Genomic DNA, 23,438 nt, shown 5'->3' on the forward strand with positions numbered 1-23,438 from the left:
CTTCTTCTTTCTGGCTTTACGCCCCAATTTTAATAGAAACTGATGCACAACTTAGTATTTTTGAGTAACTTTTGGTCAAATACTTCAACAATCACGTTATATCTTCTTCTTCTTTGTCTTCTTCGTTAAGTACCAACTAGGACTGAGCCTGCTTCTCATCTTTCTTATGAGCGTTCTTATGAGCACTTTCTCAGTTATTAACTGAAAACATTCACCACAAATTTTCGCATTTTTAAAACGTTTGGCAGGTACGAATATACTCTAAGCCCTGGGAATCGAGAAAATTTCCATTATTGAAAGGTCTTCGAATTCGTCTTGGAATTCGAATCCACGATCGTCAGCATGGTCTTGCTGAATAGCTGCGCTTTACTGCTAGGATTATCCGGATCCTGTTTCAATAGTCTGGGGTTCAACTTCCACTTCATACATATCGATTTTTTTTCGAGAGCCCAAACCTGTTATTGAAACAGTTGTCTTCGGTCAATCCACAAAAAAAAACAAAAAAATAAATGTTTTTATACTTAATCAATAAAATCAAGTCCGTTACGAATTCAACACAAAATCATACTGTATACTTCTCATGTTTAATTATTTTATTTCTATTTTCTTTTCCTATATAGGCACCAGACTTTGGAAATGGAAGGAACCTTGGCGCACAGCATCATACCAACCGTAGACAGCACCACTACGGAGGCCGACCGAAAGTGCGGCAGTTTGGACGTGGATCTGGATCGAAAGTTCCTAAACAATAATAATACTACTAGCATGAAATGTTTGCAATTCACCAGACCACCTGACCCACCGCCACCACCCGCATTACTCTTCGATTACGTAGTTGAGCAGAGCATCCAAAGTCAACAGCACAATCTCCTAGATAGCGAAATCAAAAGTTTTGAAAACATAAGCTTTAATAGCAATAGTGACAAGCAGTCAGCGAATAGTCAAGTAGATGCAGTAGCAACCAATTCACCTAGCGTTAATAGTCAGCCAGTAGATAAATCCACGGTCGTAGACCCAGGAGAAGCGAAAATGCCCAAAACAGGTACCGATACAGCGAAGTCATGCGTCAATTCGAGTGTTACCATTGCCTCAACTAATCAAACCAGCAAATATTATACAACGAAGTCATCACCAGTTGTTGTGACCCCAACGATAATAACGACCACATCGGAAGACCCATTAAAAATCATCTTCTGTACTAATCACCATGAAAGCTCAACTAACTATCCTAACAATAAACATAATCCCATCTTCGTTCCACCACCTGCTCAGCCATCCGAAGGGACCTGCAAGCCCGTATCCTCCGTCACCATGTATGATACTTGTCACCCAATTGTTAAACCACCTTTGCCTTCAATTACGACTGAAACCCCAACTAACAATGGCCATCTCTATGGGGCTGCTGCATCTACAGAAGTGTCTACAGCAACCACCGTAGCCGTCACTGCTTCTGCCGCCGTCGCATGCTCAAGCAAACCACCCACTCACTTCCACTACCACCAGTACCACCCCCAACACCACCTCAACCATCCCCATAACCCACCGCCATCCGGCCATTCCACCACAACCCTTTCCCACAGTGTCCGGTTTATGACGCAACACATTAAAATCTTACCGAAAACTCAATCTCTAGATCTGGTAGACAACGATGATCTGTTGGAGGCAAGCAATAGGACCGAGTCCCAGCTGGAGATCAACACGGCCGGGGTGACCTTCAAAGGCCGTGTGCTTCCCAAGCTGCAACCCCTGGATCAAACTAGACCCATCTATCCCAATGTGCCGTATAGTCCGTACAACAGCCCCTACGGAAGTCCGAGAAGTGGCCGCCGGCGAACGCCCTTGCGCGAATCCAGACGGGTCTCCATCGAACAGTCCGGAAGCTTTCTGCAGCTCAACCAATACAAACTGCTGGATCAGATTGGCCAGGTGAGCTAGAGTGTTCATTTAATTAAATTTTCACTTTGCTTTCCACCGTGGACGTAGCCAGAACGGGGTCTTTGATACAATTAATTAAATAATTGCGTCATGATGAACTTATCTGAAAATGTTTGGAGGGTTTTGAAATCTCACCAGAAATTATTAGAAGATTTTATCATCAGTCTGTAATAGATCTAGCGAGGAACCTGCCGAAAGTCGGTTACGAATCTCAAAAAGGTTTTGCTAGGAATATTGCCAGCAGATTATATTGGAGAAAACTTATCGAGTAATTTGCCAAAGAAGCTTATAAGATAAAGCTCTATTAATTTCCTAAGAATGTAACCAAGAATATCACATTATGTATTATTTTATATATTCTTCAAGGAGTTTCTCTAATCACCACTCCAGGATTATTCTTTAAAGACACAGCATCTGTAATTGATTCTAGAAAATTTTCAAAAGCTGTTTTTTGTTCAAAACCAAGAAAACCTACATGAAAATGTATTTACTGTAATCTATTCGGCAGCCAAAACCCAGTTATCATATTTCCATGTAAACTTTATCCATTTTGCATTAAAAAACTGCCTTTTAGGTTTTGATGATGATGATTACCGTTTTGACTCATATTCCGAACACTTAAGGCCAACGGTGACTTCAAATGCATCTGATAGGCATAAATTAGCTGATATTTGTGTAAATTTTAAATTCGTCGTAAAGTCTTTTTTTATTATTCCTTTATTAGTAGGGGAACCTGGTCCAATTCGGACCCTGTTCTAATTCGGACCATCAAGCATTTCTCAATACTGGCGCTACTGTAAAGATCGTGGGTACCGTTTTTCTGCTCACCGTTTGGCTTAGATCTAACACAATAAATTTGACGCCTTACAGTTATTACGTTTGATTTTTATATTAGTTTATTGTTTTGAAGTGCTCAGGTGTACTGTCGGTTGGCGTTATTTCCAAGCTTCTATAAGCGACAATAATTATCCAATCTCTCTGTGTTATTTTATAATCGAATCACCCTAGCCTAAGCTTTCATCTGACCATATGGTTTTGATATGTCTATGCACCGTTTGTGCTCAACGAGTTTGAAAATCTCAAAATGTGTGTTGGTCCAATCCGGACCTATTGATATGGTTCAATACGGACCTCTTGTTTTTCAACGTGTACTCAGTCTATTCTAAGAGCTCCACCCCGTGAAAATCTTCCCGACTCAATTGAAAATCACAGAAGTTGTAATATTGATTAATAGTGCCTTTGTTTCTGTTGCGGTCAAGAAAATGGCTTCGCAAAAAATCTAAGAAATTAGGTAGATTACCAAAAACTAAAGGAATCAATAAATCAGCAACTTGAAAAGCATCTTTATCAATACCACAGCCAAGCTTTATCCAAAATAGTTTGGCAATACGCTATAAAAAACGTTTACGAGTAGTATATAAGAACAATACAGTCAACTATCCCTTATCCGATTTACTGTGTTTTTGTTCACAAGCTCGAAGGAAAACGCAATCCCTTCAATATAGTGTACTTCAATCCATAAATATAAGTAGGTACTTCTCAAACTTGAATTTCCGAGACTTCGAGTCTGTTTGTTGTCTGTTTCAGTTTCCCATACAAGTTCACCTTTTCAACCCGATATTTCATAGCAAAGTTTCAATGTGTGGAAAATTTTACAATATTCAACTTCAAAATTACTTTTTCGAATGTATTTTGTCAAAATAAATAAAAAAAGCTCTAAAATTTGAAAATATATGTACTTCTTCTCGATAGCTCCCATACACGATAGTCTGTTCAAAATCGAGTCAGGAATAGTTGACCGTACCCAATTTTGAACAAGTTTCCGACATATTTTTTAATGAAATTCATATTTCACTTGAGCTTGTTCTGACTCGAATTAGTTTGAAATTTCTCATACATTGAGTTCATTTTTTATGCTTGCGCTTGCAGAAAAAGTTCAATAAGCTTTGATACCAAACAATTCTGAGTAATCTTTTGTTACTAACATTGCAAATAACGATGAAATATAGGGTGGTCCAAATTAGAACATGGGGGGTCCGAATTGGAACAGGGTTGGCCCAATTCGGACCTTTTGGAGAAGTTGGTTCAAACATGTCTAGCCATGTCCTGGTAGGAGCTATCACAAAACTCTCTGAGAGAAAAATGTGCGCGCTGAATTGCGCTTTCTCGAAAACAAAAAACTTTTCATGCCATTTATCGTGCTGAAAAGATATGGCCAAAAAACTGTTACTAGGTCCGAATTGGACCATGTTCCCCTATCATTCTTAACATTACATTCATTTCTTATATCTAGGTGTTCTGTGTTATTAGACAATACTATCATCCTTATTTGGTAAAACAAGTTTAACATTTTGTTAACAACATATTACATTTCATTTGCCGTAGCAGTTCAATTTTTACAGGTGAGTTGATTTCACCTGCTTATAAGAGAAAAAAATAACGTTTCCAATTTACTTAACCTAACTTAACCTAAACATATAACGCATTATCGTGGCAATAGAAGATTGTAACGATCTTTGTCTGAAATTATTAATTATTTTATTTGACATTTGTTCCAATGTTTCAACATTGGATATTCTATGTAACTCATTGGTACTATACCAGGGAAGAAGCTTCAGAATCATTTTCAAAATTTTATTTTGAATTCTCTGCAGAGCTTTCTTCCTGGTATTACAACAGCTAGTCCATATTGGTACAGCATACAACATGGCTGGCCTGAAAATTTGTTTGAATATCAAAAGCTTGTTCTTAAGACAAAGTTTTGATTTTCGATTAATAAGGGGATAGAGACATTTTACATATTTATTACATTTGGCTTGAATTCCTTCAATGTGATTTTTGAAAGTTAAATTCTTATCTAGCATGAGCCCTAGATACTTAACTTCATCTGACCAATTTATTGGAACCCCTCGCATCGTGACAACATGTCTACTTGAAGGTTTCAAATAAAGAGCTTTTGATTTATGTGGGAATATTATAAGTTGAGTTTTGGAAGCATTAGGACAAATCTTCCATTTTTGCAAGTATGAAGAAAATATATCAAAACTTTTTTGCAATCGACTACAGATGACACGCAGACTTCGTCCTTTGACGGAGAGGCCGCACAGTGGCCGCATCCCATACAAATGCTGGCCAAAAGTACAATTCTCACTCAAAACGTTCGAAAATTAATTGACAAAACTTGATTTTAAGAGGTAATTTGATATTTCTATCGCTGAAACAGAAAATCTATATTTTCGGTACATTTGACAGAATTTGTTTAAAATAGCACATTTTTGTAATTCAATTAATAAAATGCGTATCCAGATCAAAATCAAACGAAACGTCATTATTTTGATGCCAATATCGTGGGCTAGCTCGAGGTGGTTTTTGAATCTATTCGAGAGCTTAAAAAGGTATACAATGCGATATTTATATCAAGTATGATGGTCTAATAGGCTGATTCGTAGTGAAACTTAAAATATTTTTTTCTTATCTTGGCGCAAAAAAGTGCAAGTGCAGCCATAGTACATCGAATACTATGGAATATTTGCCACAAATTGAGAGGTAAATGATCATTTTAGAGCGTTTCCCAGATATCTTGCACTACCTTTGAAAAAATACCTTATTTTATAAGGAGCTCTATGTTATACACTTCTTGACATTATCAAATAGTAAACAAGTCAAATATGGTTTGAAATATCTTCAAAACAAAGCCTAAGATATATTCTTTTGAATGAGACCTATTAAGAAAGGTTTGGTCATGATTTAGCGTTAGCGTTAGCGTAGTTACGGTATACTTCGTAGATTGGATACTAGCAACATTCATGTTTCTTTTTAATAATCTCATTCTGACTACTTTCAAGAACAAGGCAGGGGAGTATACCTTGTTCAAATCATAAACAAGAAAACTAAAAGCATGAATATCGCTATTCCCGGTCACGCCCATCTTTACCGTAACTTGGGAAAGGGGAAGGAAATGTTGATGTCGCACTTACTTAAAAGAAAGGTTTGGTCATGATTTAGTACAGAAACTGCAATTTATATAGAACAACCTTCACGAAATTTGAAAAATTCAAAAGGGTCTATTTCATCTGACATCTCACCATGTCGCATGCTGTGAAAAATCGGAATATACACCGATCGATCTGAAACTTTGGGTAATTGATATTCAATAATGAAGAAATCAAGAAAAAATATTCGAGAAGGAATTTGCACACTTCAATTTTTTGACTTTTGGCCAGCTTTGGGCCACTGTGGGCCGGTGTCATCCGCAAGCAAAGATTTATGACATCCCTGAGGAAACTCAGGTAAGTCAGATGTGAAAACATTTTATAATATTGGTCCCAAAATGCTGCCTTGAGGAACACCAGCTCTTACAGGAAGTCTTTCAGATCTGGAGTTCTGATAATTAACCTGAAGTGTACGATTTGACAGATATCTTTGAATTATTCTAACAATGTATGTTGCAAAATTAAAGTTTTTTTAATTTTACGATCAAACCTTCATGCCAAACACAAGACCAGTAGAATAGCCTTCAGATTTGTTGGAACAGGTCAAATTTGTTACACGTAAAAGTTGATGAGTGGTCGAATGTCCATGGCGGAATCCGAACTATTCATTGACGAAAATTGAATTTTCGTTGATGTGGGCCATCATTCTGTTCAAAATAACCTTTTCAAAAAGTTTCCTGATGGAGGACAGCAAACTGATTGGACGATAGCTAGAAGCTTCTGCAGGATTTTTTAAAATTGTTTTAAAATTGGAACAACCTTAGCATTTTTCCATTTGTCAGGAAAATATGCTAATCGAAAACATTTGTTAAATATATCAACTAAAAATGATAAGCTACTTTCTGGAAGTTTCTTGACGAGGATGTAGAAAATTCCATCATCTTTCATATTTTTGATTTTTTTAATAATAGTTCTCACTTCGTCCAAATCAGTCTCACAGGCATTTTCGAAAACGTTCTCTTGATTGAGAATATTTTCGAAGTCCTGAGTAACTTAATTTTCAATTGGACTAGTAAGTTCTAAATTAAAATTGTGCGCGCTTTCAAACTGCATAGCAAGTTTTTGAGCTTTTTCGCAATTAGTTAGTAATAATGTGTTTTCCTATTTCGGCATTGAATTCTGAGTTTTTTTTTTCAAAATTTTAGATAATTTCCAAAAGGGCTTAGAGCCAGCGTCCAATTGAGAAATCTTATTTTCAAAATTTTTGTTTCCTAATTGTGCAAAACGTTTCTTGATTTCTTTCTGCAAATTCTGCCATATAATTTTTGTAGCAGGATCGCGAGTGCGCTCAAATTGCGTTCTCCTCACGTTTTAAGGCGGATCAAGAGTTTAAGATCATCGTCCGTAATCACGATTTCAAATTTTGGAAATGCAATGCTCCTGGCTTCAACAATGGAATTTGTTAATGTTTCAAGAGCATTGTCAATATCAAGTTTCGTTTGTAATGAAATGTTAACATCAAAATTAGAGTCAATATACGTTTCACATATATACCAGTCGGCTCGAAAATAATTGAAAGTGGAGCTGATAGGATTGAGAATCGCTTCATGGGATATTTGAAATGTAACAAGGACATGATCAGAATCAAAATCAGCATGAGTAACTAATTGGCTACAAAGATCACTAGAGTCGGTTAAGACCAAGTCAATCGTAGATGGATTTCTAGAAGAGGAAAAACATGTAGGGCTATCAGGGTATTGAATTGAGAAATATCCTGAAGAGCACTCATCAAATAAACTTCTGCCGTTTGAATTACTTTGTGAATTATTCCATGACCGATGTTTGGCATTAAAGTCACCAAATGACAAAGAAATTTGAATTGTTGCGAGTCAATTTTCGCAAGTCAGTTTGGAGCAAATTAACTTGCTGTTCAGAGCATTGCAAAGGCATATAGGCAGGTATGGTTTTTTTCATTTGATTTGAAACAAGTAGAACGGTTACTCATAGTACGAATAGGGGAGGAGTTCAAATTACATGCTACGATATCGGCAAAGGATTTCTCGTGGGTAGACATTCGAAATTGAAAGATTCGAACGGCTACCCGACGGATTAAAACTAGTTTGTGAATGAGCATGATTATGATCTTTCTGATGGGTATGATTCCTAATCAAGCGATCGTTTACTGAAAAATGAGCATTGTTCGATACTCTACCAGGCAAATTCCGGAAACGACCGTTATCGTAACGGATATTATCTTTCATCTGCCTGGCACGATCCTCAACGACTCTCTTGCGCGAAGGGCAAGACCAAAAATTTGACTTATGATTGCCCTTGCAATTGGCGTATAAGAACGTATCGGTATCTTCCTTCACTGGACAAACGTCCTTAGCGTGAGAAGAACCTTCGCAAATCATGCATTTAGCACCCATGCGACAATTTTTGTACCATGACCCCACTTTTGGCACCGACGGCACTGAGTGGGGTTCTGGTAATTTCCTCCAGGTTTCTGAAAATGTTCCCATGTCACACGGACATCGAACAAAAGTTTTGCTTTTTCTAAAGCTTTAATATTATTTAGTTCTTTTTTGTTAAAGTGAACTAAATAATATTCTTGGGAAAGCCCTTTCCGAACAATGCCAGATTGGGTTCTCTTTTTCATAATTTATTTATTTATTTATTTATTTCGTCAAGCATAGGTAGACTACATACAATAATTACAATACTTTCTTACATGCTATGGATTACTTCTATTGTTCTTTAGTTGTGTTTTAAGCTGCTCTTTGGACATAGTAATGCCAATGAATTCGCAATGTACATTATACTGACGCATCATACGGTTTATTGGTCCGTTTTGAGCATAATGCGTTCTGCATGATTTTTCTGAAAATAATTTTCTTGTTCTTAAATGCCGAGAGGGTGTGTAGAAGTTTAGTTGAGAAAGAAGTGCAGCGGAGTCTACACGGTTCGAAATAATGTTGTTTATAAAGAGAATCATTGTGAATTCCCGGCGTTGCTTAAGTGTTTCCAAGTTGATGAACATGCAGCGTGCTTCATACGACGGAAGTGGCAGCACAGTCCAATTCAATTTCCGAAGGGCGTATAAAAGGAATTGCTTCTGTACTGATTCTATGCGTTCTTCGTGTACAACATGATAGGTGACAGTATTCCAGAATTGGTCTTACATATGTAGTATACAATAGTTTGATAGTATATGGGTCTTGAAAATTGTTGCTGAACCTCTTAATGAAGCCAAGCATGCTGTTTGCTTTGTTTATTATGGAATTATAATATTCTACAAAAGTGAGTTTAGAGTCTAGGATTACGCCCAAATCCCTTACAATTTTACACTTCTGCACTACTTGATTTCCTAAAAATACTTCAATTGGTGGTGTTACATATTTTCGACTAAATGCTATTGAATTACATTTTTTGATATTGAGCTGAAGTAAACTTTTTTGGCACCAAGTGAAGAATAAGTTAATGTCATTCTGGAATTCTTCTGCTTCGCTAGAATTACTTACTTCCATGAAGAGCTTCATGTCGTCTGCATATATGAGAAATTTTATTTTTCTAAGTAAAAAGGAAATGTCGTTTACATACAAAATAAAAAGAAGTGGGCCTAAATGAGAACCTTGAGGTACTCCAGAGGTTACAGAAATGGGTGCTGATAATTTATTTTGAAAGCGCACAATTTGTTTCCTATGTGATAGATATGACTGGATCCAACTCAAGAGTCCTGGCTCCATTCCTATTTTCTGCAATTTGAAGATTAATAATGGTATGTCAATTCGGTCAAATGCCTTACTGAAGTCAGTGTAGAGGGCTTCTACGTGCTTGCCATTGTCAATTGCGTTGAGAATAAAAGATACAAATTCTAGCAGATTGGAAGATGTTGAGCGGCCTTTAAAAAAGCCATGCTGCCTACAAGTAATTTGGTTTTTTACTTGCTGGAAAATTTTGTCGTTTACGAGAGATTCGAAGAGTTTGGGAATACATGAGATAATGGCAATTCCGCGATAGTTCCTTATGTCAGATTTTGTACCTGATTTGAAAACAGGCACCAAATATGAGGATTTCCAAGCTACTGGGAATTTTCCATTATTTAGAGACATGTTGAAAAGGCGTTCTAAGGGAAGGGTAAGTTTTTCTGAGAGATTTTTGAAGAACACGGGTGCAATGCCATCCGGTCCTGCACCCTTAGTTGCGTCCAGGTTTTTTAGTGCCGATAAGATTTCTTGTTGTGATAGTTTTTCAATAGATATACTACTAGAAATTTCTGGGAAAAAAGAAAAGAAATTGCGGTCGCGGTCTTCTTCAGAGTAGGTGGTATACACTTCTTGAAAGAAATCTGCAAAGAGGTTGCAGATATCGGAAGAGTTTTCACCTACGTTTCCGTCAAAATGCATTCGCGAAGGGAAATAGCTACTTTTTAATTGTGTGTTTACATAATTAAAAAAGTTTTTAGGACATGATTTGACTTCGGATTCGACCTTACGATTATATTCTTCATGTGCGGAGTTAATGGCTGAGTTGAGTTGGTTACATGTGTCATGATAATTTTGTAAGTTGGTGGCAGTATTTTCTTTTTTGTATAATTTATGCGCTTTCTGTTTCTTGTTCTTTAGGTTTTTCAGATGTGGGCTAAACCACACCGGTAATTTGTTATTTTGTATTCGTCTTTTTCTTCTTGTTGGCACAGTTTCATTAATTATTTGTTGAATAATTGAATGGAACTTGTCTACTTCGGTGTCGACATTTCCATCAATACTTATGATATGTTGCCAATTAATTGTACATAGTCTACGTTTGGCTTCTTTGTAATTTGCTTTATTGTATTCCAGCACTTCCTCGTACTCCCAGTCGCTGGGGAGAGAAGTTTTATGTATGAAGATTGAATATTCAATTGCTGTGTGAAATACTTCATTTTTCCATAGAGGTGATAATGATGTATACACACAGAAATCTTCAGTGCAATTTGTAAATAAGAGGTCCAAGTAAGAATTTTGCTGGTTTTTTACGTGATTAATTTGATTTAGGCCAAAATATGATGTTTTGTCGAATAAAAATTGTAAAGTACTGTCTTCGCCTACGACTGGGAGTAAAAGTGATTCATTTTCATTGTCTGTAATGAAGTCGGCATTGCGTTGGTTGGAGTCGCCATAAATATGCAGTTTTACTTCAGGTTCCATATTTGAAATAATAGTTTCGACAATTTTGAAAAATAATTCAAAAGAATGTTTGTTAGCGTGTTCAGGTGGAAAATACACGGATGAAAAAATATGCGTTTCTCCATTAATTAGAGCTTTAGCCCAAACATTTTCGAATTCTTTGTGTTTGAAAGTTTCAATTTCTTCAGAAGTAAAGTCTGCATTAATGGCTATGAGAACTCCACCACCGGACTTCTTATTACAGTGTTGCAAATTTCGGTCGTGCCGAAATACATTAAAATTGTTTCCAAAAATTTCTTCGCTTCTTACGCTTTCGTCCCAGCTAGTTTCGGTTCCAAGAATTATATTGAAAGAAGAAGATAAAAGTTTTTGATGAATTTCCTTCATTTTGGCAATATACCAGAATTTCAGTCGCATTCTGACAAAGAAATTTTTGGATTATTTGTAATACTTACATTACTATGTGCGTCAGGTAGCGTGTGTAGGGTGGATGTTGTGGAGACGTCAGTGATGTCTGCTTCCAAGGAATGCGTCTTTATTTTCGAAAATTTTGTAAGCCGGCTGAGTAAAATTTATTAGCACTCTCCCTGGTAAGCTGCAGTCGCTGTATGCGCTCGCTGGATAAGAATGCCCGGTACGACTTCAAGTCCTCTAAGGCGTCGCTTCGCGAAATTCCGAGTTCTTCGTGAACGTCCAAGAAAATTTCGCGCAAAAGATTAGTGTCCGCTGGTAGTCCTTCTGCTGCTAATGTCAAAGATGCGCTAGTTTTGGTAAGTCCACGAATACATGTTGAAGGGGTCTGGTCATGCAAGAATGAAAGATAGGTCCGCACTATGTCCATGATTTTCGGGTCCCGTAGACGTGCTTTCAGGAAGCGTTGGTCCCCGGCTGCAGATTCTTCCGTGAGTCTGACTATAGGTGGACGCATGGGGTCAAAAAGTGGAGGGTTTTCAAGCCTGGCAGGTTTTTCAGGGCGATAAGGGTTGATGGTTTCCCCTTTTTGGAAATTTATGAATTTCGGTCCATTGTCCTTCTTTGGCGGCTGAGAAAATTGTACACGTGCCGCTGCCAAAAGTTCTTTGTCCAATGGTAATGACGAATTTCCACGCACAGAATTCATGTGCGTTGAAGTGATTTCTGTGTTGTTAGTAGTACTTTTGTCGATATTGTGGTTGCTGTCGTTGATGTTGCTGATGGTACTGTTATTTCTGCTATTGCTGCTGTTGTTGATGTTACTGATGCTTCTGTTGTTGTTGTTTTTGTTATTGCCATTGTTGTTGTTGTTGTAGTTGTAGTTGTAGTTGTTGCTGTTGTTGTTGTTATTGTTGTTGTTGATGTTTCGGTGGATTTGATTCCTGGCGTAAATTTCCTGGCGTTGTTTCCTCCTTCCTCTGGCCTTCTTTTCCTTCTTTTCTTGTGTACGACGTGAACGCTGTTTAGCGTCATATTCAGTCCAGTCATGCTTCCATACTTTTTTATTGCCTAGCATGCGCCAGCTGGGGGAGGGTTTGATGATGTCCCCCAATTCATTGGCTAAGTTGTTTGCCATTATTGGTTCACATGTATGTGTATGTGTCGCCGAAAATGTTTTTGCCATTTCTTCGATGTGCGATTTTACATCGGAAGCTAGAATGGCATTTTTGTCGACCAAGTCATTAATTAATTGGGGCAGTTGGTCAATGGAGTGCGCTGCAGCTGATGTTGATATTATTATTTCTTCTACTGCTGCGGTTGCTGCTGATTTGACCGCTTTTTCTACAGCAGCGCATGGGTCTGTTGGAGGTGTGTCAAGAAGTGCCGATAGTTGATGTTTTATTTCTGCGGCACTTGTCTTGCTGCTACTGTTGACGATGGAAATGCTCCGTTTAATTTCGCTCAGCATTTGTTCAAAATGTGCCAGCGTTTCGTCGTGCATAGCACTAAGGCTATTAAAATTAGTTGCTAATTTGTGGTTTGCTGTCAATGAATGTCCAATACTTTCCGAGATATGTTTGAAAGATGTGGACAGTTCATTAAGATTAAATTCAGGAATGAATTTATCCTGACAGTCTTGGCACAAAGGAAGCATGAAGGTACGTAAAATTTCTTCGTGGTGTCGTTGTACGCCAATGCAGGCAGCGTGATAGGTCCGCTTACAGTTGCCTTGGCAGCGCCAAAGAAAACGATTGTCGTTTTGTGTACAGTTCACAACACCACACTTCATTTTGCACACGCGTCGATAAAAAAAATGTAAATTAAAAGCTTACACGAGGTGCGCGTGCGGGTCAAATAAAAATGTTTATTAAAAAAAAAAAAAGTTAAAAGGTAAAAATATATACCGTTTTGACTCATATTCCGAACACTTAAGGCCAACCGTGACTTCAAATGCATCTGATAGGCATAAATTAGCTGATATTTGTGAATATTTTAATTTCTTCACAAAGTCTAACTGCTAGCTGTTGGGTTTGCTGATAAAATTGTTTATTTAAACTTATTTAGTATTGTTTTTACGTAAAAGTGTGGAACAACATTTTGATTCAAATGCCGAACACCTTAATCATTCTGTCTCATATTCCGAACACCTTGATTCAAATTCCGAACAGCGCGAATAAATCATATTAAAATGAATAATTTCGGAAATAAATTTATCTGAGCTAGTTCTACTGGTCTCGAACTTGAGAATCATCACTACTCCCGAGGTATAAAATTGATTGGTAGACATTAAAATTTAATTGCAATTGACTGCCATTTCCGGGTTATTTGATGACATATTTCAGTGAAACATTTCAAACCAATCGCCATACAAAAACCGAGTGTTCGGAATATGAGTCTGTTCGGAATTTGAGACAAAACGGTACAAGAGCGCCGAGACAGCGCGTCCGAACACAACGGAGGTTCGTAATGATTACTTGGACTGGGGAAAATCCAAGTAAATCATTTATTCCATTTTTCATCTCTTCAGGTGGCTTATTGTCACTTGAGAGACCTTTCAATACAACTTTGAACAAACGTTCAATTTTGTCGTCATAAGTAAAAAAAATGTGCTTCTTCTCTTCAAGATGTTTGAGAAGAAGTTCGCGATCTTTAAGAGCTTCCGGCAAAACGCGACAGTCTCCTTTCTTTGCGATTTGGAAGGAAACCTTGATTCCCCTAATGGAGTTCAAGATCTCCTGCTTAGATCGCCCAAATTCGGAACAACTGACCACGATAGGCAGCATTCTTTGCTTCCTCACTTAAATCTAAGAGCCTGGGCTAAAGGCTGCTTCGATTTGATGTTCGGAAAATTTTTCTAGAGCATCGAACTGATTGCTGATTTCGATACAATTATCAACATTATTCATTTCACCCTTGGAAGAAAGTTCGCATTCCGGAGAAACGTCCTTTCTTCCATTCTTGCCACGTTTAGTGACAGTTTTAAATCGCACTTCTTTGGAAGGAAGTTGTGAATTTAGAGATTCACCCTTCCTTTTGTTTGTAGTTGCAACAATGTTTAGTGAAAAAAAAATGAAAGAAGACGTGACCTCCTAAGAGGTTTTTTCCCAAGACGGTGTCCAAGAAGGATTACCACCGCTAGCTCTCGCCAACGGGTCCAACGAAAAATCGAAGGCACGGGTCCAAACAAGGGTCGTAAAGGGATCAATAGTAGACAAAATAGTACTGTAAAGTACTGTTTTTGTAGCACTGAAAAGTACTATTCTATTGCTTTAGGTAGTTTTTAAGAAAGCTTCCCAGAACAGAGAGAATTCGTGTACGCACAGCACGAAGGTACGATGCGCACTGATGAAAATGTTAATCAATTTTTATTTTGGAGCATATATGATCGGTGTTCAGACAGACTAGCCAAGAAGATGTTTTGGCCTAAGCAAAGATGAGTCAAATACTTTATCAATTCTGATCTTTTTGATGCTATTTTGACACAAATGTTTTACCGAATACGTAAATTTAAATACTACAGGAAATAATGTAAGTATCATCTTGTAACGAAGGCTTAGAGTACGTTACCCTGAAATCATTTAGAAATACTTAAACCGATCTAGATACTTCAAAAAAGATCCTCAACTTACATATCCATAAAAAAATCATGAAATAACTATTATATCAATTAACGTTTCAATGTCAGCAAAACTATTGTTTTTATTTATTTCCTATCATCAACAAAACTTTACGACATATCTCTTTATATTACAATAATTGAAAAATATTAAAATAATTTGTTATTTATAATTTCAAATGTTTAATTGTCTTGCGTTTATTACTGGCTTCTGTATCAGTTTTCACTAAAACTGCGACAATCGATACACTTTTGATCCTCTTCCTGCTTTTCAAATCTTATTAAGATTCGTTAATGTTTCATTTCAATCACCTGTTATTTCTAAAATTATCGAAATAAGTTTTCCAGAAATTTTAGCCAAGTGACCTTCCTGAAGACGCTTTTTCATCCATTCGAAAACCTTGAAACATGAAAATATATCCATTCCAAAACTTATATGTATAAAATTCAAAAAAATTTACCACCTCAATTTCACTGCAACAGAACGTAAAAAAGGGATTTTTCTTATGAAATTCCGAGTTTTCCTTATTTTCTTCAGAAATTTCAGAATGAGTAGTATCGATAAAGTTGTGCGTAAAATACTGTAAGGACTGTTCATTTTATAAAGTGGACACCTTGTGCATGCTGTATCTTTTTAATTTATCAATGAAATTTCAATCGGTTTTCTGCGCATCGTTTGACTAGTATTGTACAATGTTGTGATAATAAAAATTCTCCAAAATTAATTAAATTTCACACGAATATGGAACAACGATTAGAACGGTCGGTTTTTGGAGGTTATCAAAATCAATGATTGTTAGAAATTGGCTGGAAAATTCGACAATTTTTTTTTATTTTCAAAAAGGGCTTGTTCTTTGAAAGTATCATCAACTAGAAATCAAGTTATTTTTGGAACAACAATTTTACAGATATAATAACATCATTTTTCCCCTATATTTTTAGAGAAAACCATTTTAAAATTGAAGGGGATCGGTATGAGTAGAATTTTTTGGTTAAAAGTACGTCCTGATGGAAGTCCTAATATAGTATTAATATGAAAAATAACTTACGCCTTCATAGAGTTACTTATTAAGTCCCCAGGTGACATTTAAAGCACAATAGATACACAATTGCTTTATTCTTAGAAGACCTTTCAAAGTACATTGACAATCATCAAAATTGGCAACACTGCTGTAATAAAATCGACTTCATTTTGCACCTATTATTTTTGTAATATGTTATTCTGAGATTACCAATTGAAATTTTCGGAGAAAACCATTTACAATTTGCTGCAGATCGATAAATATGCGTACACGATTTTAAAAGTATGAGACTTTTTAGTAAAACTACCATAAACAGTAAAATTTGTGCTTAGGACTGTGGTTTAAACTAGAGTTACATATTTCTCAGGAGCACATAAATGTACTAACGAGCCTCCAACCAAACCGTCTCTCAGCTCATCGGAATCCTAGTGTGCTGCGCTAGACAGAGGCTCACGAAAGTTCTAAAAGCGCGCGCTAGGTAATGTGCTCTCGGGGAGACTCGTCTCATGCGCTGCTCGGCGCTACGGCTCGCCATCGGTATCCAAGTTGTGAAACAACTGCTTAGTAACGAAGAGCCTCTACAACTATTTTCGCCTTATTATGCAGGTGTCTAGATGGGCTACATGATATGGTCGAAGACTCGCGATCCAAGAGTTACAATTTCGATCCTCGTTGAAAACTTTTGTAATCACATCAATTATTGCGCTAAATTTTAAACAGCACATGTGACGGAGCGCATGAGATCACAGTGAGACACATTTCAAGAAAAATGAGGCGCACCAAAAAAGGTCTCACAATGTACAGCGCTCCCGTGCGCTTGCAAGCAATGAGGCTCCTGCACCTAAGGCTACAGGACGTGCGCAGTAACTCTAGTTTAAACGCACGATTTGGCTCTCGTTTGCACAAATATAGTTTATTTAGTAAACCAGACCAGTTCTGAACACGCTTTTTACTTTCCTCTTTTGCTGGGAGTGAAAGGATGGTGTATCAGCAAATTTGGCCATAAATGGGTGCATCACTAAAGTTACCTAATGTCAGAGAATGGTGGAATATAGTTGATTTTTTTTAAAGCTATACCTTTTGTAGAATAGTAAAGGATACAAACATACAATATGTTCATAAAAATTAGGATTTTTGTTTTGCGAAAAATAATGTTAAACTTTGACGAACAGCTTTTCTTAGGAGTTTTTGGAAAAATTATTTGGCTCTTCAACCAAAAGCATTTTCTAAGATCTTATATTTTAATAGTATTGTAGAATAATAGTTGAACGATGCACAGAAAATCGATTACAATTTTATTAATAAATAAAAAAGATATAGCAAAAACAAAGTGTCCACTTTATAAAATGAACAGTCCTTACACCATCAATAGAATTTTCCTACGAAAAATTTAAACATTCTTTTTAACTACACTTTTTATATTAAATTTAGGGGAGGGAATATTAGAGTATGTTTAAAACTACAAATTGAACTTTAACACTTCACTTTTGCAAAAAAATAAAATACTAAAATCACTTGTAAGGCGAGCAAATACAGTTCAATTTGTAGTTTTATTCTTTTTAAGATTTTGAAATATTTGTTTTTGTTTCGCATATATATTTTTAGTTAGAAAAAAATGTCTATGACAACAAATTACTCAGACCTACACAGCTAAAAATATGTTGTAAATTTCAGTTTGTTTTCATGCACATATTTGGAGCATTAAAATAAACTGAAATGTCAACGACAAATCGCTTATTTTTCAATCGAATGCACTTTAAATTTACACGATCATGTAACATTCAAGCATCTTTAGTTGAAAATGAAACGTGATGCTGTAACAAAACTTGAATTTGATTTACTTTCACTATACTCTTCTGTTTACGCTACATTGAAATTTCAATATTTTGTATTTTATTTTTTTGCAAAAGTGAAGTGTTAAAGTTCAATTTGTAGTTTTATTCTTTTTAAGATTTTGAAATATTTGTTTTTGTTTCGCATATATATTTTTAGTTAGAAAAAAATGTCTATGACAACAAATTACTCAGACCTGCACAGCTAAAAATATGTTGTAAAATTTCAGTTTGTTTTCATGCACATATTTGGAGCATCAAAATAAACTGAAATGTCAACGACAAATCGCTTATTTTTCAATCGAATGCACTTTAAACTTGCACGATCATGTAACATTCAAGCATCTTTAGTTGAAAATTAAACGTGATGCTGTAACAATACTTGAATTTGATTTACTTTTATTATACTCTTCTGTTTACGCTACATATTTTTATCTGTGTACGTCATCTTTAAGGAAACTCTCAGTTTCTGATCGTGTATTAGAATTCATATAAGATACAAAAACCTGAATGCATGAAAATCGTCAAGTTTTGCCTAACATAATTTGAAAATGGAAAACTTAGAGATGTAGAAGATGTGCAAAGAAAGATATGGAATAAATAATTCTCCAAGGAGTATAATCTTCCATCAAAATAAATGTATTCTACTAAGACTTATAACGTTGTATTCGATTTCTCTCATACCAGCACTTTCGCCGTCTTTTGGCTTTATCGCCCCCTAAATTCAGTGTAACAAATTTTCGTCTCCTGGGCTTGAAAATCGCTCCCAATGGGGCGAATTCACCCACTTTGGGAATCACTGGTCTAAACCTACAAAAATCTGCTTCGAACTTAACCTTTCCGAAGTCCGGCGCAACATCTTAATAGCATTTTTGAAAACAATTATTAAAAAATAAAGTGAGAAAAAGGGTTTCGATTTTGGCATGGTTCCCGTTCTGGCAACTGAAAATTTTGACTCTGTTGCCAAAAACGGAATCCCACTGTATACATACTTCAACAAAGTTATAGACCGCTCAATTTCAAGGAACTTCGCCATTTTTTTTTCATTTCTCTTAAATTGACCGATTTAGAGCATATTAAAATATGGTGACATAGGGTGGTCCAAACAAAGCTGGTTTTCTAGCTCTAGCGATTTTAATTCGAATATATCATCAATGAAGTCTATGAAACACTTTTAGAGCTTTGAGAAAACGCGTAATTTGGTGAGTGAAGAAACTCTCCTTCCGTTTGGGAATTATTTTTGTTTTTCTCACAAAAACATGCCTACTTTGATTATGAATACCACTGGTTGGTGCAAACATAAAAAATATCTTTTGACGGCATTCAAAAGATAAAATTAAATTGTATATTATATTAAAAAAATACAGTTGTATTGTAACTCCAATATGATGCCTTGAAAATCAATTTTAATTACAAAAACTTTAATAACTTTTGAACTAAAATAGATATCCACATTCTTTTTACACGAAAAATTCTAAAAGTCGTTCGTAGACTTCTTTGACAAGAAGTCAATATTAGAAATTGAGTTGAAAAACTTGTTTTTCTTGGACCACCCTACGATGATTGGGAAAAAAAATGCTCTAGATTGGTCCAATTTTGAGCTACAGAAAAACTTTTTTTTGGCAAAGTTGATCAGAATTTGACGTTTTACAACTTTGCCTAAGAGTATATTTATTTTTGCAAATAAGTTGAAAAAGTTGATTATATTATTTATGTGATACTGTGGACCACCCAAGTTTTAGATAAAACCGAATAAATGCTTCCATTTGTATAAACCATTTTGTAGAAAATTATTTTTAAAAAATTAGTTTTTATGCACAAAATGCAAAAACAAAAAAAATACATACGATTGAAATTTTCAAAATAGTTTTACAGCCCTATCTTTCTTATTTCAGATTTCTCGTCAAAGTAATCTATGAACAACTTTAAGAACTTAAGAAAACGCAAATTTTTATGTAAAAATATTGATTAAATCTATTTTACTTCAAAAGTTATTTTAGTTTTTCTGCTGAAAATTCTTTGTTTTCATAAGAGTTACAAAAATAATACATTTGTAATTTTTTGATATAATATTCAATTTTATTTTATCTCTTGAATGCCGTTAAAAATATCTTTTATGTTTACACCAACCAGTGATATTCACAATCAAAGTAGGCATGTTTTTGTGAGAAAAACAAAAATAACTCCCAAACGGAAGGAGATCTGAAAAAATGGAGGAATCCCTACAGGAATCCAGAGATAATTCTCTAGAGGAGAATATTTCGTATTTCTTGAAGAGACATTTCAGAGTCGTGTTGGGTCCATCGATTGCGTCACTTGTTTCTGCGGGAGCGAGCGATGGGACCGGAAACACACTCGACTGGTATGCAATGCGTTTTCGAGCAATATCGCGTATCCGATTAGGCATCTCATCCCACTAACCCAATATTCTTTCCATGACTACTGTGGAGATGCAGAGGTATATTCGGTGTCGAATAACAATGGTTGTCTAACTAACATTCCTTTCCTTCCCCTTCGAAACCGCATTGGTCGTAACCGACGCCGTTATTGACTTCTAAACTTTAAACTATTGATTTGTGTACATTGATAATGGTAAGCTAATCCCAAGCTCCATTCATTCATTCTCTGTGCAACTTCGATTGTGCTGGTCAATCAAGGAGTGCAACTACGAAACGGTCATCCATGCTCATGCTCCTTAAAGAAAGATTTCATACATAATCTTCGAGAGATACCAGTAGAAATTCGGAAAATATTCCTGGGTAAAGAGTTGATGGAATCTCTCTGGGAGGAACTGTATAAAATCCTTGTCAAACCAAGTAGTCCTATACAACAAGGAACTCAGGATGAAACCTGGGTGTCTAACTGGGCAGGGCAAAATCGCCGATCAATGGGACCACTACTAATCGTTTCTACCAAATTTAACCCTAATATAAATCCTGGCTACGCTAATGCTTTCTACAGAGTGGCTCAATTTCAATAGGGGAAAGGTCTGTTGAAAAAATGCTCTTGTACATGAACAAGGATACATTTCCGATTGGACAAAAAGTCCTACGTACCTACAATAGGAGCTTTGGAAGACCGGGAAGGGAAAAGCAGAAAGCCATTCCGCTGCTTTTTATTACATTCTCAACTCGACTTCTCATTTTACAACCCACTCACCGGCAGAGGGTGGAAGTAGATCTGATGCTGTGTAAAGAAAGAACTCACTTGATAACTGCCAGGGGAAATGCACCAATGAGCGACATACAATACTTTTTCTCAATCTTGCTGATTTCACTGAATGACTAGTACACATACACTTGAAATTTGATACTTCTTGCTCGGCAAATTGCTTTGATGTAAGTATTTCTTTTCCATTCCGAATCAGCCGAGATAATGTGTGTTTCTGCAGTGGAGAAGTTCTATTTGCTTGTTATTGATCGAACTGAACCCGCTCACCTGGTTCATGGAATGGTTTTTAATGACTACCCAAATGAATGAGCTCTTGTACGAAAAATTCGGAACCAAAAATTCAAATTCTAATATAGATTTTCCCCCTGTGAACATTTTTACAATTGTGTCTGTAGAGGTGCTCAAAAAGTTTGAAATTTGTTAAGTTTTAACGTAACTAGGATGTAGGATTTCCGTAAGAAGCGAATAGGTGTGTAAGACGACCTCAAAGTCATTATTCACTAAATCTCGATTACTTTTTCAAATCGACGTAAGTAACTTTCATACAGTTTTGAGAAATTTAATTAAGAAGAATCACAACCTGTCTTCTAAAACTGTTCTAAAATGAATCAATTTTTTAATTTTTATTCTTCGTTATTTCTTCCAAAATTTTCAGCCCTGGAATCGATATTTATAATATTTGGAATGGAAGCCTATGACTTGAATAGTATTTGCACCACCATGATATTTACAACATTTGTTTTGAATTGAGCTATAAATCTAAAAAAAAAAATTCTTACCCCACTCAACATTTGATTCACTTTGTACTAGTGGCATTTCGCTATTACAATTTGCACTTTTTCAATAAACAAGGCGTGTTTGTAAAATTTTCCAATTAATTGCTCAGGAATCTTTGGACACATGCTAAAAGGAATCGCTGAAAATTCAGGATGAATGCCTGACCGAATTTCTTGAGCTTTAGGGAAATAAAACATAAAATCCGCAATAACCTTAAGCACCAATCAAATTAACCAATTTCGATAACATCGTTTTTCGTTCTCCTCCAGGGTTCGTACGGATTGGTGAAGCTTGCTTACTCCGAGGAGGACTCGACGCATTATGCGATGAAAATCCTATCCAAGCGGAAGCTACTTCGCAAGGCGGGTCTGATGCGCCGAGGACCAAAGCGGGGAACGTCTCCACTGGATCGGGTGTACCGTGAAATTGCCGTGCTGAAGAAGGTAACTCTCTGGCCAAAGCCACAACAACCAACTCGCAAATCCAATTCAAATATGGAATAATTCTTACTCAATGATGAAAAATTGGTTTTCTCCTCTTTGTACTCACTTTTCCCCTATCGCAGCTGGACCATCCGAACGTGGTGAAACTAGTCGAGGTGCTGGACGATCCATTGGAGGATTCACTATATCTCGTTTTCGAACTGGTGCAGCACGGGGAAATTCTCAGTATACCGACCGATTGTCCGCTTAGCGAGGAACGTGCCTGGAATATATTTCGGGATGTTATCCTGGGCGTCGAATATCGTTAGTATATACATAGTTTAAGCATTGTCTTTTCTCTACTTTTCTAGGTCGGTGGTCGCCTTCTGGTTCGAACTGGATAAGAAGGACGATTGATTTGCTCAATTCCAGTGTGAATTTAAAATATATGCTCAAGTCAAGAGGTTATCATTCCTTGTGTAGTTAGTGTTATTGTGATCTGAGTTTCTTCACGTGATATGTCTCATATTTCCCTTGAAACGCATAGCAAACTTAGTTTCATCGTTAAGAAGAAGGATATAGCTTTAATATGAGACTAAAACAATTTTGGCGGCCATTTTGAATTTGGTCGCCATCTTGAATTCTGTTAAAAAAAACCGTCCCATATCGATGTTTCAGTTCGTTGGCTGGCTAATACACGAACACACGTACATAACTTCAATGCAATTATTATTACAGAACCTTCAGAACCTTTCTGAGATTGCACTAGAACTTCAAAGGCACTAATCTCGCGAAGGAAGCATCCAACAAGAGTGCACTTTTTATTTTGACTATTTGCACTAGCAGAAAGCCTAAAATAAGAATATCATGAAGGTTTGACTGGTATTTCTCAGGTTTAGTGCCTTTGTATACGTGAGTAGGGGCACAAGTCGGCTATTGTGAAGGTCATCTTCGGATTCCGAAATGTTTCATCTTAAGGTGAAGATGAATCGAAGCCAAACCTAAAATTTTTAAGAGCACGAACCTGGAGAACTAGACATTCCTTTGAGCTGAAAACTTAATCGATTGGTCACTAGCTGGTGGTGACAAGTTTTCAGCTCAAACGGATGTTCAGTTCTACAGATTGTGCTCTTAAAATTTTGAATTTTG

The 23,438-nt window shown here is 36.3% G+C and overlaps 1 protein-coding gene across 6 annotated transcripts in view; it reads left to right on the forward strand.

The window, feature by feature from the left end:
• LOC5573886 (calcium/calmodulin-dependent protein kinase kinase 1) overlaps positions 1-23,438 on the forward strand; it is a 471,871-nt gene that overhangs the window by 442,111 nt on the left and 6,322 nt on the right. For 5 of the 6 annotated variants that reach the window (XM_021853057.1, XM_021853055.1, XM_021853056.1 and 2 more), the window contains 4 exons: positions 621-1,042; positions 1,634-1,926; positions 22,137-22,310; positions 22,433-22,613. In XM_021853057.1, the coding sequence (XP_021708749.1) occupies positions 621-1,042; positions 1,634-1,926; positions 22,137-22,310; positions 22,433-22,613 (1,070 nt within the window). The remainder of the gene's footprint in view (positions 1-620; positions 1,043-1,633; positions 1,927-22,136; positions 22,311-22,432; positions 22,614-23,438) is intronic. The other variant, XM_021853061.1, reaches the window with a different exon arrangement.

This window comes from Aedes aegypti, chromosome 3 (genome assembly GCF_002204515.2).
Source record: "Aedes aegypti strain LVP_AGWG chromosome 3, AaegL5.0 Primary Assembly, whole genome shotgun sequence".
Classification (NCBI taxonomy): domain Eukaryota; kingdom Metazoa; phylum Arthropoda; class Insecta; order Diptera; family Culicidae; genus Aedes; species Aedes aegypti.